This window comes from Panthera pardus, unplaced genomic scaffold (genome assembly GCF_024362965.1).
Source record: "Panthera pardus isolate Hobbes unplaced genomic scaffold, ASM2436296v1 HiC_scaffold_27, whole genome shotgun sequence".
In the NCBI taxonomy this organism is placed as follows: domain Eukaryota; kingdom Metazoa; phylum Chordata; class Mammalia; order Carnivora; family Felidae; genus Panthera; species Panthera pardus.
The window spans coordinates 104,614,009-104,632,168 of NW_026526843.1; the positions used below are offsets into that span (position 1 = coordinate 104,614,009).

General features: G+C 45.8%; 1 protein-coding gene across 10 annotated transcripts in view; it reads left to right on the top strand.

The window, feature by feature from the left end:
* PCYT1B (phosphate cytidylyltransferase 1B, choline) overlaps nucleotides 1-18,160 on the top strand; it is a 138,097-nt gene that overhangs the window by 95,887 nt on the left and 24,050 nt on the right. For all 10 annotated transcript variants that reach the window (XM_019419735.2, XM_019419723.2, XM_019419728.2 and 7 more), the window contains 2 exons: nucleotides 11,067-11,209; nucleotides 14,286-14,474. In XM_019419735.2, coding sequence (XP_019275280.2) covers nucleotides 11,067-11,209; nucleotides 14,286-14,474 — 332 coding nt within the window. The remainder of the gene's footprint in view (nucleotides 1-11,066; nucleotides 11,210-14,285; nucleotides 14,475-18,160) is intronic.

Here is an 18,160-nt window from a genome sequence, read left to right on the forward strand (position 1 = left end):
AGAACAAATAAAACAAATCAAATCCTTCTTCTGCCCTCCCTCTCCCTCCATCTCCAGTCACATCCTGTGTCGGTAGTCCCTTCCTGGCAACCTGCAGGTGCTCTCCCGGTCATTCCCAGATGCCTGCGCTCTCACTGACGTTCCATCCTTCCTCACTTTGGTCATGACCTTTGGACCACCAAATCCAGTGGCCTCGACTCTGTCCTCTGGACATAACAACCCTGCTGACTCCTCTCCTCGCATGGGTGCTCTTGTCCCCTTCTTCTAGGACACTTGTGGGACCTTCTAATTTCCTTCATTATCTCTGACTGCTCCCGGATTTTGTTACTGGGTTTCGGTCTCTTGGCCCTGCCCAGCCTTTGCATCTTGCCAGCCTGGGCTCTGCACCGCCTCGCTCAGACCCTACACTCCAGGCACACGGAGCCCGTCCTCGTGCCCAGACACACCCCTACTTAGTGCCTTGGCTCCAGCTCTTCTCTGGCCTTGGCATGCGCTCGCTCTGAGCGCCTATGCCTACTCCGTGCCCCATTGAGGACCTAGCGCTTGACATGCCCTGTCTCCTTGGGGCATGATTCACCAGTAGTACCCTCCCGCTACCTTCCTTGGACACTCTTTGCAAATGGACCTTCTTTTCAGCTCCTTTCTGGTGACATCCTGATAGTTTCTCTCTCTCTCTCTGTCCCCCCTCCTCCTCCCCCCCATCCCTCTCTCTGTCTCTCCCCTTACCTCCCTCTGTCCCTCCCACTCTTCCTCTCTCCCCCTCTCTCCCTCCCTCCCTCCCTCCCTCCCTCCCTCCCTCCCTCCCTCCAGGTGCGTGTGGGTATCCCTACCTAGAATGAGGTGCCATGGTCTGTGCTGTGTCTCATCCATCTTCACATCCCCCCATAGTCCCTGGTACATTTGTAGTGCTCGTTCAATACTGGCTAAGCAACAGGGTGCTTTCTCAAAAAAGTTTTATTTAAGTAATCTCTACACCCGGCATGGGACTTGAACCCACGACCCCAAGATCAGGAGTCGCGTGCTCCTCTGACTGAGCCAGCCAGGCACTCCAGCAAGAGGGTGTTTTTAATGGAGTATGATGGGGAGTTAGCTAAGATGGACGTCTTCTGTTGGCAAGAGCTCTTCCCACTACACAGGGCGTAGGGCCATTTACCTAGATAATTTGGGCACGTACTCTATCTTGTGGAGTTTTTCAAATTACTTAGATTAAGGGGTGATTTGGGGCTGAATTTTATCAGCCTTTGCATCTAATTTGTTTGCTTTCCATTGGTATCATGGCCACTGAGTCCCTCACTCCTTTATCGAAGGGAGATGCCGACTATATGCACTAAATTACTCTGAACCACCAAAGGCTCACAGCCCAACAAAATCTCAGAGAAAGATGGAAGGGTTTGCCATATGACTTGTTGCAAAAATGACTATGATCTGAATGAAATACCTTTAAAATTATATCTGTGGATTTGCATTTTTCTTGCTCTGTCTTATAAAAGGCAAGAGAATATAAATCACAAATAATAGGTGCTTTTGGGGGCAGATGTGTAATGGAAAAATAGTCTCTGCTATGCACTCACCACCCAACACTTAGTGTTTTCCTGAGCTGACGTTTTCAGTCGGTGTCACAGGGTTTCCAGTAATCACCTCAGAATTAAAATAGTCATTGCTAGGACTTTTTAAATACCCAGTCTCCCCAGATTCTATCTATTTGGATTATTGTAAAAGACAGACGGGGCAAAGGTAATTCCTTGTACCCTCTTATAGGGTCACATGGTTTTTCTGACCTTAAAAATGGAGACGTCCCCGGTGGAAGGAGGCAGGCTAGTGCCTGAATTACGTAGGTTCTCTGTCCACCTTCCTTCACCTGACTGCCTTCCATTAATCTCCCATAAGGCTACCGCTGCCTGAGAAACTTGGAGCAAGGAAGAGTTTGAGGAAAGGATGGGTTGGAATTGGTATTTTAACTAGAGTTAGGTGTGGAAGTAGATTATTAATGGCTTGGTTTGTTGTCTGCTGTTTGGCTTTCTATCATACCTCTCCTCTCTGGGCACTGTAAGTATGTCCAAGCATACCTTCCTACATGTGTGAAACCATTATCTGGCACGTCCGGCCCCCTGCTCTTGTGAGTTAGCATTTGCTTTATTGGGAGATTTCAAGAAGTGTGATATACCCATTATACTTGAGCTGTCCCCATCACAGCCTTCTTCCCCTCTTCCTGGGAACCACTGGCACTCCACCCACGTTGGCCCCACCGTCCCTTACTTTCAGCCCACTGCCACTAAAGCCTTTTCCTGGTACATATGGACCTTCGGACTCTTGAGGTAGGATGGGCTCCAAAGGGTTACAAACCCAGTCTCCTAGCCCCTCCTTGGCATCACTGCCACTTCCTGACAGAACTGGGACTTCTCCATCTCCCGTGATGGGGGAGCTCCTACCTCCCAAGGCAGCCCGTTCCATCTTTGGATCATTTGGACTCTCATTGGTGAAACCATGAATTCCCTGAGTGCGTCCACAAGCCAGGAATTGTTGGAGGGGAAATGGTATGCAAATATGAATAAGACCTAGTTCTCACCCGTGGGAGATGGCAGAGACAAAATAATTACCTCAAAATATTAGAAGCCTGTGGAGGGGTGTGTGCTGTAGGCCGGGGATGCACGTCCGAAGGTGGGAGCTTATGAAGCGTAGCGCATTTGGAGAAAATCAAATGTTCATGCAGTATAGGGTGTGTAGAGGTGAGAGCAGAGATGGCGATTGGCAGGATGGGGTAGTGTAGATTTAATTCTATATGTCACATGGAGCCAGGTGCCATTCCGAGTCAGGGAAGTGCCATGAACACTCTTGTGGGGGTCTCTTGTGGGGGAAGGATCAACCAGGTAGGAGGACAGGAGTCATTTCTGCAGCTGAACCTACTCAGGAGCTCCCATTTCCCCAGATGACAGGGAATGACACCCTGGACATTTACAGTACTCGACACTGTGCTAGGTCTGCACTGGGACTGTGTAGAGTCAGCTTTTGGCCTTTTTCTCCTGGGGTGATCTCTGTTCCTGGGCCCTATGTGTTGGCCTGGCATGGGGTAGGGAACTGGTTCTTGCTTATCTTTCATTGTATGGTATCGGACCTGCTCAGCCATCATCTGTGGCGACGAAGCCCCCCATCATAGCCTTCTGACATCCAGCCACCTCTCCATTTGGCCTGTCCTTGCCACAGCCTCTGCTACAGGATCCTATCCCCATGCTCTGGGTGTGCCGCCCAGTGGTCACGCAGATTTTAAATCTCTGCTACCTTCAGTGTTTCTCCAGACGGCCCCTGGGAACTTTACAAATGTCTTCCCTAATCTACTGGACAGCTGTGGGAGGGGCCATGTCAGTCCCGCCTGACGCGCCCACTGTAAGGAATGCTCTACTGAGGCCTCCCCATGTTGGCATGGGGTCTCTGGGAGACCATTTTCTCCCAAAGTTCCTGAAGGTGAATGGGGTACCAGCCCCTCTGGTCTGGGCTGTCTAATGGGTTCACTTGCCTGTCCCTGCCCCTGGGGTTTGACTCTGAGTGGGGGCAAGGGACAGGCCCCGCTCACATTTTCTCACTTCCATCCTTCCCCTCCTTATCCCTCTCCGGATTCTTTCCCCTCGATCTCAGGAGGGGCTTTTCCTCTGCCGGGAGGGTAAGACGCTGCCACGTGGTGAACTGCATGTTTTCCCCACTACAAGGCTTACAGGAAAACACTCCTCACTCTGAGTCCACTCAGCCTCTGCTTCTTAGTAATGAAAGGGGCACTTTCTGGGATTTAGAAAACCTTTTTTTTGTAGTCCTCAAAGCATGGCTCTTTCAAGTGAAAGCCTTACCTTTCAAAACTGTTCTTTTTGAAACGAGCCTTCAAAAGAGCCCGTTTCAGAAGTCAGAAGCTGAACGCCTTCTCCTGTATTCTCAGCTGCAGCTTCTTTCCCCTGAGATAATGGAGGTCTTCCTGTCAGTGCCAACAGGATCTCAGGACAGACATCATCCCCAGAAATGAACACGACATTGGATAATATTTCAGAAAATTATTCTGTTACCTATAATATACTTAGTCTTCCTGATGGTGTTTTCGTTGGTTCAAACCCTTTTGGGGCCAGCTGGGGAAGCTCCATTCACCCCGCACCAGGGCTGGTAGTCAGGTCTGTGCTGTGTTCTCAGAAAGGCCTCCCCCTGGCGGTGGTCAGGAGCATTGGGTAAGAACAAGAGGCCTGACACTCTCACATGCCAGTCTTGTGTTGTTTATAAGAAGTTCCAAGAAGGAAACCCCATATGCTTCAGACTTGGAAGGCTGCTGAGGAACATGGCAGGGGTAGGAGGGGAGAAGGTGCGGAGAAACTGGCTGATGAATCAGTTGTAAGGAGGTGGGTTATGGCATAGGGAGGTTATTACCTTTTTCAGTCTTTGGAAGATCTGACCTATGAGCCAGCTACTCCTTCCCTACAATGGCCATGAAGGACCTGGTATAGACCAGAGCTTGTCAAATGTAAATGTGACTACAGATCCCCACAAGATCTCTGTCTCTCTTTTTTCTTCTTTTTTCTCTTTTCTCTTTCTTCTCTCTCTCTCTCTCTCTCTCTCTCTCCCTCCTCCCCTCTTCTTTCCTCCTTCCTTTCCTTTCTTATTTTCCTCTTTTCTTTTCTTTTCTTTTCTCTCCCTCCCTCCCTTCCTGTACAGTTAACATACAATGTTATATACAATCAGAAAGACCAATACCGTATGATTTCACTCATAGGTGGAATTTAAGAAACAAAATAGAGGGACATATGGGAAGGTAGGTGAAGAGAAGAGAGGGAAACAAACCACAAGAGACTCTTAATGATAGAGAACAAACTGTGGGTGATGGAGGGAGGTGGGTGGGAGATGAGCTAGATGGGTGATGGGTAGTAAGGAGGGCACTTGTGATGAGCGCTGGGTGTTGTAAGTGATGAATCACAAATTCTACTCCTGAAACCAATACTGCACTGTATGTTAACTAAAATCGAAATTTAAAAAATTGAGTGTTAGTTTCAGGTGTACAATATAGCGATTCGATAATTCTGTACATGACTCAGTGCTCATCATCATAAGTGTACTCTCTTAATCCCCATCACCTGTTTCACCTATCCCCTCATCCACCTCCCCTCTGGTAACTATCAGTTTTCTATAGTTAAGAGTCTATTTCTTGGTTTGTCTGTCTCTCTTTTTCCCCCCTTGGCTCATTTGTCCGTTTCTTAAATTCCACATATGAGTGAAATCATATGGTATTTGTCTTTCTTTGACTAATTTCACTTGGCATTATACCCTCTAGATCCATCCATGTCATTGCAAATGGCAAGATTTCATTTTTTTTTATAGCTAAGTAGTATCCCATTGTACATATATCCCACATCTTCTTTATCCATTCATCTATCAGTGGACACTTAGGTTGCTCTACATCTTGGCTATTGTAAATAATGCTGCAGGAAACATAGGGGTGCGTATATCTTTTTGAATGGGAGTTTTCGTATTTTTTGGGTAAATACCTCATAGTGCCATTACTGGATCCTAGGGTAATTGTGTTTTTAATTTTTTGAGGAACCTCCATAGCCTTTTTCACAGTGGCTGCCCCAGTTTGCATTCCTACCAACAGTGCATGAGGGTTCCTTTTCCTCCACATCCTTACCAACATTTGTTGTTTCGTGTGTATTTGATTCTAGCCATTCTGACAGATGTGAGGTGGTGTCTTATTGTGGTTTTGATATGCATTTCCCTGGTGATGAGTGATGTGAACATCTTTTCACATGCCTTCATGTCTTCTGCCCATTTTTAAATGGATTATTATTTTTTTTTTTTGGTGTTGAGTTGTATAAGTTCTTTATATGTTTTGGATACTAACCCCTAATGGGATAGGTCATTTACAAATATCTGCTCCCAATCAGTAGGTTGTCCTTTTGTTTTGTTGGTTTGTTTCCTTTGCTGTACAGAACCTTTGTAATACACCCAATAGTTTTCTTTTGCTTTTGTTTTCCTTGCCTTAGGAGACATTCTGACAGATCTTTTTAAATGCAGATTTGGATTCGGTAGGTCTAGTAGGACCTAAGATCCCCATTTCTTTTTTTTTTAATGTTTATTTTTGAGAGAGAGAGACTGAGTGTGAGCGGAGGAGGGGCAGAGAGAGAGAGAGAGAGGGGGGGGGGGGGAGAGAGACAGAATCAGAAGCAGGCGCCAGGCTCTGAGCTGTCAGCACAGAGCCCGACACAGGACTCAAACCTACACAACGTGAGATCATGACGTGAGCTGAAGCCAGACACCCAGTTGACTGAGCCACCCAGGTGCCGCTAAGATCCCCATTTCTTTTTTATTTATTAAAAAAACTTTTTTAATGTTTACTTTTGAGAGAGAATGTGAGCAGGGGAAGGGCAGAGAAAGGGAGACACAGAATCCAAAGCAGGCTCCAGGATCTGAGCTATCAGCTATCAGTGCAGGGCTCCAACTCACGAACCATGAGATCATGACCTGAGCCGAAGTTGGATGCTTAACCGACTGAGCCACCCAGGTGCCCTAAGATCCCCATTTCTAACGAGCTCCCAGGTTGGTAGATACAGTAAGTCCATAGACCTCACTCAGAGTAGCAAGAATCTAGACCAGGTATCTGGTTCACCCAGGGTTACTTCCAGGGTGAATTGAATCAACATTTCCTGGGGTGATAGCTTCTCACCTACCTTGGAGAGTGAAAACATGCATTTGGTCGTGGTTTCATTTCTTGGTGAGTAGCCTCTAGTGAGCTAAGAAAAAGTTGCATTCCTGATTTTAGGGTATAGGAACAGGCCCAATAATTTCCTAACTCAAAGCAATGGAGCACCCTATTGTTGCATAACAAATTAGGAGCCACTTTATTTTGCTCGTGATTTCGTAGGGCAGAATTTCAGCCAGGGCTTGGCTGGGTGGTTCTTGCTTGGGGTCTCTCTGATGGTTGTACTCCGCTGTGGGCTGGGGCTGTAGTCATCTGAAGGCCCACTTGGGCTGGAGGTCCCAGGTGGTGCTCTTGTATGGCTGGCAGTGGGTGGTCGTTTGTCAGCAAGGAGCTCAGCTGGGGTTGACACTGTAGCGCCTACCTGTGGCCTCTCTGTGTTGCATGGGCTTCTAAAAAGCATGGTGGCTGAGTTCCAAGAATGTGTGTCCTAAGAGGAGGCATTTGGAGAGTTAGCAATCTCGACAGAAGCCTCAAGGCTTCTTTGGCCCTAGCCTTGGAGGTCAGCCAGCGTCACTTCTACCACATTCTCTTGGTTACAAGCAAGTCACTCAGGCCAGCTCAGATTCCAGGGGAAGGGGACTGTGCCCATATTTAATCTACCCTAATTCCCATTTTCGCATTGAGTAGTCAGGTGGTTTTCTACTTGGCCTGGGAGCACGGGCATAAGACTCTGCGTGACTTTACGTATGCACAGGGCCATTGATCTGTTCTGCCGATTCCTCACCAAGGGAGAGCTGTAGGAGAGAAGGCCCGAGTATTCACGGTGAGGGAAAGATGCTCAGATATGGCCCAGGCATCCACATGTGGCGTTTGCATTCTAATTGAGGTCTATTTTGAAAGGCAAAAGTCACTTTAAATGAAGCCAGAGATATCGAGGGCATGAATTAAACTTTACAGCACTCTGCTTTGCTTGTCGGAACTACATGTCAAAACCCTCCAGCAAAGCTGGATGAAAGGATGGAGCTTAAGTGAAGTAGGCTGTCAGGTCCACGGTCCTCATCATCCTGCTAATATTGCCTACTACTGTCGAAAGTTTCCTTCATGAACATGTGCTTGGCTGCTTCTTAAAATAGCTCCATAACCAAACACTGCAATTCGGGAAAGCACGATAAAAAAGGTTCTCTGATCATGCTCATTACTGAATATTTTTAGCAGAGCACTAATTAGGATTTGGAGGAAGCCGGGTGCCTCATTATGTCAGCAGAGGGCTTGGCTTCTTTCAGAGATGTACCTCCCCACCAGCCAAAGCAAGTCTGTCCCCGCCCTAAACCTTCGGTAACTCAGCCACAGTGACCTCGCTCTGTGGCTTCACAGAAAGGGTGAGCTCATGTCACCAGTGTCTCATTGACTTGGTAAAATCTACTAGTAACTAGAAATCTTCTTAACATGTCACCAGGCAGCAGGGGTGTGGGAAAAGCGTCTGCCTGCTGACAGATGGGACATAGCGCTCCCCAGAAAGCTCCCTGCTCTGCCCACCAAGGTGGGGATGTTGTCTCGGCCCCCCAGCTTGGGACCACTCAGTGTTCCCCGCCCACCAGAGCCCCCTGCGCAGCTGGTCCCTTGGGTGCTATTTATATTCATGTGTTTGGATGTTTGTGTCCTCTGCCTTCCATTTGGTTTTCTGCGTTGGAGTCCTTATTCTCAGAAAGTGATAAAAGAAGTTTTGGGTGTAGTAGTAAACCCCAGCTCTGTCTTTGAGCCACAGAATATTAGAAGCCCGGTGCTTTGTCTCAAACGTCAGCAGTGCCAGCCTGCTGCTGATACTGTGAATGTACACATGATATCAAAAGAGAGCTCAAAGGGACACCTTAGGAGGGGCCAGAAGACTGAAAAGTTCATCAGTGTCAATAGAATCAAAGAGAACTGGGTTTGGAAAGACACTCAGAGATCAATGTTCATCTAGTCACCTCTTCAGCAAATATTCTTACAGTGCCTGCTTGTCACCCAGTGCTGAGAATATAGAGGAGATTAAGACAGGAGTTCTTTCCCTCATGTAGCTTGTTGTCAAGTAGGGAAGGCAGTTATTGAATAAGCTGTTTTCTACAGACTTTGGAATATGTGAAGGGAGAGAAAGAAAGCCTGAAGAGCCAGTCTGGGGGTTAAGAGATTGCTTCGAGGAAGTGACGCTAACGGTGAAACCCAGGGGATGACAGGGGGTCAGCTGAGTAGAGAGCACATGTGTGGCAGAGTGAGGGGATGGGGCCAGCCCTCTCAGGACACCGAAGCCCAGTGTCGGGGGGCTCAGGCAAGCCCACTTTGTCACACAGCTCTACAGAACCCAGTGAGAATGGTGCCCCCTATTGGCAGTGTCGTCCAGGGGCCTTGGCTCAGGCAATGAAGTGGGGGAGAGGGTCTGAGATGGGACTGGAGAGCATGGCGGGGAGCAGAGATAAAGGAAGCTGGCACAGAGCCAGGGTAAGGGTTTGGACGTGATTACTCAGGACTCTAGAAAGCCACCAAAGGCTGTTGGGCTGCCGCCTGGTATGTGTTTTGGAAGGCTGCTCTGTGGCTCTTGCCACATGACGAGTGGATTGAGGGCACCAAAAATGACATTGCTGGAGACTGGTTTTGAGGCTCTTGCTGTAATCTTTGAACTAGATGGTGTTAGATTGGTTTAGATAATGGTGAAGAAAAGTGGGTGAGTCAGAGAGCTTTTTAGGAGGTAGGTTGGTGCCTGGAAGGAGACGGATTGGACGTAGTTGAGTGAGGGAGAGGGAGGTGGCACAGATGATCCCAAGGCCATCTTGTCCGGCCGCCTCACTTCTCAGTTTTGGACACTGAGGTTAAGTAACTTGCCTTCTGAGGTGTGAGTCTTGCCCAAGTCTCCAAACTGAGAACCCATTACCCTTGTCCCCAGGCCCTGTCCATCATGCTGTCCCACCCCTGAGATCTCAGAGTGGCCCTAATCACACTGGGGAGAAATATCTTAATTGCCAACATGTCGTTTCAGTTGACAACACAAGTGTGAATATAAACCACATTCTTGTCTCGATAACATTTGTGACCTCTTGATAGCCCTGTATTTGTTCACCCAAATAGATCTCTGAGGACATTAAAGAAAGTCTCCTAGAACTTGGCATTCTCTGTGCTTATTTTTACTTAGTCCCATGTGTTCTAAATGAAAGAGTCTTGAGTGGTGAAACCACCAAGCAGAGTAGACTCTTCTTGTTTTTTTAAAATTTTTTAATGTTTATTTTTGAGAGAGAGAGAGAGAACAAGTGGGGGAGGGACAGAGAGAGAGGGAGACACAGAATCTGAAGCTGGATCCAGGCTCTGAGCTGTCTGTACACAACCTGACGCGGGGCTCGAACTCATGAACCATGAGATCATGAACTGAGCTAAAGTCGGATGCTCAACCGACTGAGCCACCCAGGCACCCCCAGAGTAGACTGTTCTTAGGGAGATAAAGTCATCTAGCATCCCAAGGGCATGTCTTCAAATCAGAGACAACAAAATAGTACACTTTTTCATCTTTTCCTCAGTCTGATGAGATGCAGACTTCCTTAGGGAAGAAAGGAAGTTGGGCCACGACCTAATTCATTGGCTCAATTGTTAGGCTCTATTCACTTATTCGTTTCATTTGCATTTATCCAGCACCTTCCATGTGCCAGGAATGGGCACTGAGCTGGGGGCTGATAATGCAGAGATAGTCGAGGCATAATCTCTACTTTCAGAATATTTCCCTTTTGACAAAGAGACGGGTATTTAAAATAGTTGTGTTGAGGGGCGCCTGGGTGGCTCAGTCGGTTAAGCATCCAACTTCAGCTCAGGTCACGATCTTGCGGTCCGTGAGTTCGAGCCCCGAGTCAGGCTCTGGGCTGATGGCTCAGAGCCTGGAGCCTGCTTCCGATTCTGTGTCTTCCTCTCTCTCTGCCCCTCCCCCATTCATGCTCTGTCTCTCTCTGTCCCCAAAATAAATAAACGTTAAAAAAAATAAAATAAAATAGTTGTGTTGATGGAAGCCACATTTGTATCCTAGAGGTTGTGGATTCTACTCAGTGATGGCAGGAAAGGCTTCCCAGGGGCACAACCTTGAAGCTGGACCCCACAGACTAAGACCCCACAGACCCCTGGCTGGTGCGAGCAGGGAAGGGGATCCAAGGCTTGGTATGAGTCAATGCCAGGTGCGTGCCCGCTGCCTCCAGGGAGCAGGTCCAGGGGGCCGAGCATGCAGTGTTGTGGCGGGAGGAAGTGTGTGGAACCGGGTGTGGAAAAGCCACCTGGGGCCACGTGTGAAAGCCTCCCTCACACACCCAGGAGCTGCAACTCTGTCCCGGAAAAGAGAGCTAGTAAAGAAAACAGGTCTTACTTTTTTCTTTTTATCTCCTCTTTGCTATTTGAACAGGAATGTTTGTTCCAACACAGAGAACGGAAGGCATCTCAACATCAGACATTATCACCAGAATTGTCCGTGACTATGATGTTTATGCCCGACGCAACCTCCAGAGAGGGTACACAGCCAAGGAACTAAATGTCAGCTTTATAAATGTAAGTGTGCCGCCCGGTATCCTGTGACAACCGTCATGTCATTCAAGCACTGCCACCATTTGTTGGATGTCTACTATATGCCATACAGTGTTCTTTCCTAAAAAGTTTTTATTTAAATTCCAGTGCCACTGTCTTCCTGATGTTTTATATTCATTGTCTCGGTTCAGTCTGCACAACGACCCAATGATGTATTATCCCCGTTTTACAGATGGAGAAACCACTGTCCAAAGGGCTAACCTAAGTCAGCCAAAGCACATGGTAGCGAGCTCCACATTTTTTTTTCAATATATGAAATTTATTGTCAAATTGGTTTCATAAAACACCCAGTGCTCATCCCAAAAGGTGCCCTCCTCAATACCCATCACCCACCCTCCCCTCCCCCATCAACCCTCAGTTTGTTCTCAGTTTTTAACAGTCTCTTATGCTTTGGGCGAGCTCCACATTTTATAAAGGAGTTACCTCCCTTCCCCTTGCTCCAAGCTGCCTCTTCTACTGTTCTCAGACTTGCAGGAAGGATTTCTGGGAGATGGGCCCTCGGGAAAGGCAAGTGTTGTCTTCCCCTCAAAGGGAAGGAAGGAAGGCAAAGGCAATGAAAAGCGAAACCAGAGGCAATGAATTTAAAATTTTCATTTTATTAAGGCCTTACAGATGCTCATTAGAAACCTTAACAGCCATCATCATCATCATCATCATCACTGTCCAGAGAAATTACAGCTGGTTAAATAAAGCCTAATGTCTTTGGCTTCCTTTTGTATTTGTGCCGTATTGTTCCCACAGAGCTGCTGTTAGTTTAATAACAGAGCAACTGTTAAAACAACTTGAAAACAACTAAAACAGGCTGTTAAAAAGCAAAGAGGGCCAGTCCAGTTGCTAAAGGTGATGCGAGTGCATCTGGACAAGTCTATTTGCCCAGACTCTGAGGAGGTGACGACGTTGATTGAAACAAGTCTTCCTCCATACTGAATTTTAACACCCCCCCCCCCAGAGGCATTGTATTTTCAAGAGTGATTTTTCTACAAAAGTAGAGGCTTACAGTGATGTGCAGCCTTATGTGTCCAGCAGCTTACACAAGTCGATCATTGGGACCTTCCAGATGAGGAGGGGTTTGTTAATTGTTGATCCGTGCTTATTATTTGTGCTCACGAAGCAGGGGGCACTGGGAGTCTAGACTGTGGCTTCACACGAGTCGGGCAACAAAATAGAAAATGTTGGGTTCAAGTGGTACCAGAGCAAGTGGCTGAAAAGAATTCTGTCGAAGTGATCATTGGGTATCTTTTAGAGAATAAAGCCCTGGTTATTTCAATAAATGAAACTGCCTGTTCTTTTACATTGAATCCAGTCAGCCATCCAAGCATGCCAAACCGTTTCCAAAAGTTATTGCTCGTTCTCTTCCAACAGCCTTTAGATAAGCCACTTAGCTCAAGGAACCGTGTAGTCACTGTGGATGCGCTCATGGCCTTGCTGTGACAGCAAGCCTGGCTGCAGCTCAGAGGGAAAATCAAATGGGCTCGATGGGCATGTAGATGAATCAGAGAACCTCAGAGGTGGCAGGAAGCTGAGAGGGGCCGGTCACCCAGTTCGAGTTTCTGCATTGAGACTGGAGTAAAGCTGAGCTCAGAGGGGACCTGGCCAAGGTCCCTCAAGCAGAGTAGAGGTGGAGGCAGCGGCAGCCTCCCGCTTCGCGGCACCCATTCCTTCCGTCCCATGCTGCCCGAGAGCTGTATGTAACGCTCCTGTAGTATGTGTAGCCAAGTGACAGCACATACCTAGCTCACGTCCTTCCCCAAGGCTACAGTAAGCTTTAGTCCGGGAATCCTGACCTAGTTGTGCAATATTCCAAGTGTCCCCAAGAATTCTGAGATAGGAACGTTAGTCCCATGTAGTGAAGAAAAAACTTGATTGCCCCTCGAGGAGAAAATGTGTCATGACTTCATGGAGGGGAAGACCCTTCATCTCATGTTATTTTCATGGTTTTGATACTCTCGTCGGGTAACACGATTAAATGCTTATGCTGCTTAATTGTAATCCAACAGCCAACACATACTAAATTTTTACTAAATACCAGGCTTTGTGCCAAACACTTTATGTGCATAATCTTATCTAATTGTTACAGCAACTCGATGGGGATAGAGATGAAAATTACCCCCACTTAACAGATGAGGCAACCGAGGTTTAGAGGTGACCTCTGACCTGCCCAACATACAGGGCCTTTTAGGCACATAGGTATAGCATTGTTGCATTAAGGCTATAAGAAGAACAAAGTCTCAATCCAGAGAAACTATCAGAACAAAAGCCTTTTTCATCACCAAGGAAATGGATGCAGTTCAATTAGCTTCATGAAAAATGTCATTACAGTGAACATTTTAGTGCAACACATGGGTTTTAAGTCCCAGTCAGTTGCCTATTTATTCCAAACAGTAAGTACTGGTTTGTTTTTTTTTAACGTTTATTTATTTTTGAGACAGAGACAGAGCATGAACGGGGGAGGGGCAGAGAGAGAGGGAGACACAGAATCGGAAGCAGGCTCCAGGCTCTGAGCCATCAGCCCAGAGCCCGACGCAGGGCTCGAACTCACGGACTCACAGACCGTGAGATTGTGACCTGAGCCGAAGTCGGACGCTTAACCGACTGAGCCACCCAGGCGCCCCAGTAAGTACTGGTTTTAATAGTGTCCCAGTAAAACAGAATTCAGGCAGCCTGTGAGTGACCATTCTATGTACAATTCGTACTTTTGTCTAAATCCCAGGAAAATTTGGGGGGGTGTTTGCCCAATATCTACCTGTAGTAAGCAACAAATACATATTTTTGGTTCTTACATAAGCGACTTCAACTCTGATGTTTACAAGACAGGGAATATTAAAATCACTTGCATTTCATTTCACATAGCCAAGTAGACTAATGACAAATGACTTTTCTTACAAGAGATGTGCCTTCCCATCAATCTAGCCCTTGGAAATAGCAACATCCTGACTCTTTAGGTTGAGAACAAACATGAGTTGAAATAAAAAGACCATTAATGTGAATGACTAGTCTCTCTCATGCCCTTTTTGCTCTTTCTCCTTTAATTTTTGATCAGGAGAAGAAGTACCGCTTCCAAAACCAGGTAGACAAGATGAAGGAAAAGGTCAAGAACGTGGAGGAAAGATCAAAAGAATTTGTCAACAGAGTAGAAGAAAAAAGTCATGATCTAATTCAAAAGTGGGAAGAGAAGTCAAGGGAATTCATTGGCAACTTCCTGGAGCTGTTTGGGCCTGACGGTGCATGGGTATGTAATTATTTCTCCTCACTTTCATGGAACCACTCAAGGGTGTCCCTTATCTCAGTCCAATTTGGGCATCAGCCCAAGTGGCTTCAGGTCCACATCATTTCTTTATTTAGGTTCTGCTTTATCCCTCAATTTGGCACCCCATAGCACCCGAAGCTAGTTCTGGTCTCTGTTTCTATTTCTTGTTCAGACCTTGAAGCCATTTGGTAATTGTTTAATGTCTGTTGCTGCAGAGGTTGGTTCTCTAGCTCATCGTGGTCTCTCAGTTGGAAATGAGGCAAAGCTTAGGGGTCAGAGTCAAGTGGGTCAGTGGTGGCATGGAATTTGTGTTGTGAGACAAAGCTAATGGGCTCTTGGATCACCCTGGGGAGGAAGGTCAAAAGAAACCTAGCAGCATTCGTCACCTTTTTTGGTCAGGAACCCTGCTCTTCCATCGGCCATAAGAGAAGAGGTAGGATTTTGCTCTGCCTCTGCACTGTCATGCCCTGATTTTCCCGTCGTTTCATGGCATGTATGTGTCAGGAGAAAGTTTTAGGGGACTGAGACCATGATCTCAATCTTAAAACAGAGAAAGTGCAGAGAGTCTTGTTGAAATTCTACACACAATTCTGAGGGAACACTATGAAAAGGGAAAAGAAAATTCTGGAAACCACCTTGTATTCCACTGGTATTTCTCTTGTGCATGTACTTAGAGGTGAAGAACCAGTATTGTCAGCAGCGTTAATGGGGGTTCCATGAAAGAGATCTTTCAAAGCCAACCTTCGTTTTTAAAACAAAGAGAAGTGATTCCATTTGATTTCCTTGATTTTAAGTAGCCTAGATTTCCTATTATGACATGAGAAGTCTCTAACAAAATCCACTTCGGCTTAATTATTTTATTGATGGGTTGTCACTGCTGCCTCTGTGCTCATTTGCGCTGGTTCATTATAGGATTATCTAAACGTAAAACACTCAATTAGTAATAGAAAAAGAAGAACGTTTGAGAAGGTGGAAGAGATGCTTTGCTTAAAGACTAGTGGCCTCTACATGATTATAGACGTGGGTGTTGTGCGCCAATCGGGTCCCAGTGGCAGAGTCTGAGAGGGGCAGAGGGTTTGCAAGGGGCTGCTTGAGATTTCGAGGACTTCTAGAAAGAGCTAGTAACAGTGGAGGAGCCCAGTGCTGGGTTCCTTTTCACTTCCCCCGGGCCTGTTCAAGTTTTCAGCTCAAATCAGTTTAATTTACGGGCCACGTATCCACGTCCTTGTCTATGCACAGTGCTAGGGAAGAACATGAAAACATGAAAAGTGCAGAACCTGTTCTCTGGGATTCCATGGGATCTCTAACATCCGATCTAAAAGTTCCATGAGTTTAGTGTGTACCCTAATGGTTCACTATCCACAACTCATTTCCAGGGGGTGGACACGCCGCTGGTGGTGTTTTGTTTTGAATGAAACCAGGTGGGTATTCATTTGTTTACAGAGATTCAGAAATGTGTCACTGTGGAGGAGCCCTGGTGTCCTAACTCAAGAGGGTGGCTATTTTCTCCACCTGGAGTGAGCCTCGGCAAGGAAGGAATGTAATTTCATAGCAACTTGGTAGATCTTAGTCGTTTCGGGCTCCCAGTGAAGGTGAAATCATAACGGGAATTGTCCTAGAGGAGTCTGGTGACAGCACGCCGCGGTGATTTTTAAGAAATGAAATCCAGCTTTGAGTCTAGAGGTTTTTCTTTTTAAAACTTGCTATTAGTGTCAAAACTGTTATTAACATTAATTTACCATATCAGCCAGACTTAGACATTGCTTTTTTTCTGTTGACATTAAAAGTACAGGAATAGTTACAAGGATGTTAAACGCCAAGATAAGTAATTTGCTTTTCATGAATATGCTATTATTATAATAATTCTTTATTTGTGGGCTTGGGACTGGAACTCATTTCTTAAAATAGAGGATGTGTATTACCTGCAAATATGGTACTGTTACAAATAACCCAAACTTGGAAAAGCACGAAATAGAAGGATTTAAAGTACAAAATTTGGCACAACAGAATTGGTGTGAGGTATAACATGTAGCTTTTTATAGTGGGTATTCCATAAATGTGTGTGGATTTAATGGATGCATGGACCTATACACAGAACCTTCTAGCATCTGCAAAGGAGATGGTGAGGTATAATTCTCCGTATTCCTATCTATATTGATATCAATATCATATATATAGATTGATACAGATATATACCCTTAGCCTTTTATTGCTTATGGTGCTCAGTACAGGACTTGGTACAGCTTGGTGTTTGGCTCAAATTCAGGAGGCAGAATTGGTTTGCTTGGCCTTCAAAAACGTTCTCCAGTTTCTTTCAGGGAGGGCATGAGCTCGCCATTGCCCACTGTTATTCCCTGCTGCCTCCTCTAACCTGACTCGTACATTTTTGCTGCCCACCTGTACCCAGGCAATATTTGTGCTTGTTCCTTGTAATATAGAGTCTTTGATTTTCCTCCAAGTGACCTCATGCTTTCTATTAAGAGCTGTCATAGAAAATCCAAATCCTTCCACATCAGAGTGAGAAGTCGTGGTGAGGACCATGTTGTTACAGTCTAGAAGTCGTATAGCAGGTTAACCCTTTTCCAAAGCCTTTTTCTATCTACTCTATGCATTTTGACTACACAGTAAGGGAGTATCATAGCTGCGTTCTAGATAAATTACAAAGGTCTAGGAAAACTGTGAAACTTTCCTATGGTTTCCCAGACATTTGGAGGTACTGGGCTGGAGGCTGGGCCCCAGCCTTTTTTTCCTGGCCAGCACTGTATCGTCCACCATAGGAATGTTCACGGGAAGCAGTCACTTTTGTCCTTCACCCTCCTTTGGTCAGCCTATGGCACTGTGAGAAACAGATGTACCGAAACCACATTAAGGCTTTGTGACCAAGCCCGTTGCCAAAATGGCACTTTAGGCCAGGTCATCTAGATTCAGGAGAGGTGGTGGCGGCTGCCTTCTTAAGTAAGCAGAAATCATGGTGCCCGTGGTGATGTTATCTATTGGTAACAAATTACCCCCGAAATTAGCGACTTAAAAAGAACACATATTATTTCACATAGTTTCTGAAAGTCAGGAAGTAGCTTAGCTGCGTGGTTATCATTTAGGGTCTGTCATGAAGTTGCAGTCAAGAGAAAAGCTAGCCTTTTTAAGATGTAACAGCTGAAGTGACAATCCATTTATGCCATATTCTTTTTTCCTCTTGCATAGTTTATTTTCAATAAAATAAATCTGTAGATCTTAACCCAAGAGAGCTGTAGATAGAATTCAGAGGGTCAGTGAACTTGAATGAAAAAAAAAATAGTATCTTTATAATTACTAACCTCCACCTACAATACAGCTTTCCCTCCAATTATAAATGTAGGTAACAAATGACAATACTCCGAGCAAAACTTGTGGCTTTGTAACCAACCAGTAGAAATAACAGATATTTTAATATCAAATTTTGGGAATTGAAGAGATGTCAAAGTATCCTTTATATACATCATTACTTTGAAATTTTGGTGGTAATTACTATTGGAAATTTATTTTTTTTCAGCCTTCCATTTTATAATTTATGTTTTAATTTACATGTAAGTTAGTTAGCATGTAGTGTAACAATGATTTCAGGAGTAGATTCCAGTGATTGATCCCCTATGTATAAAACCCAGTGCTGAGCCCAACAAGTGTTTTCCTTA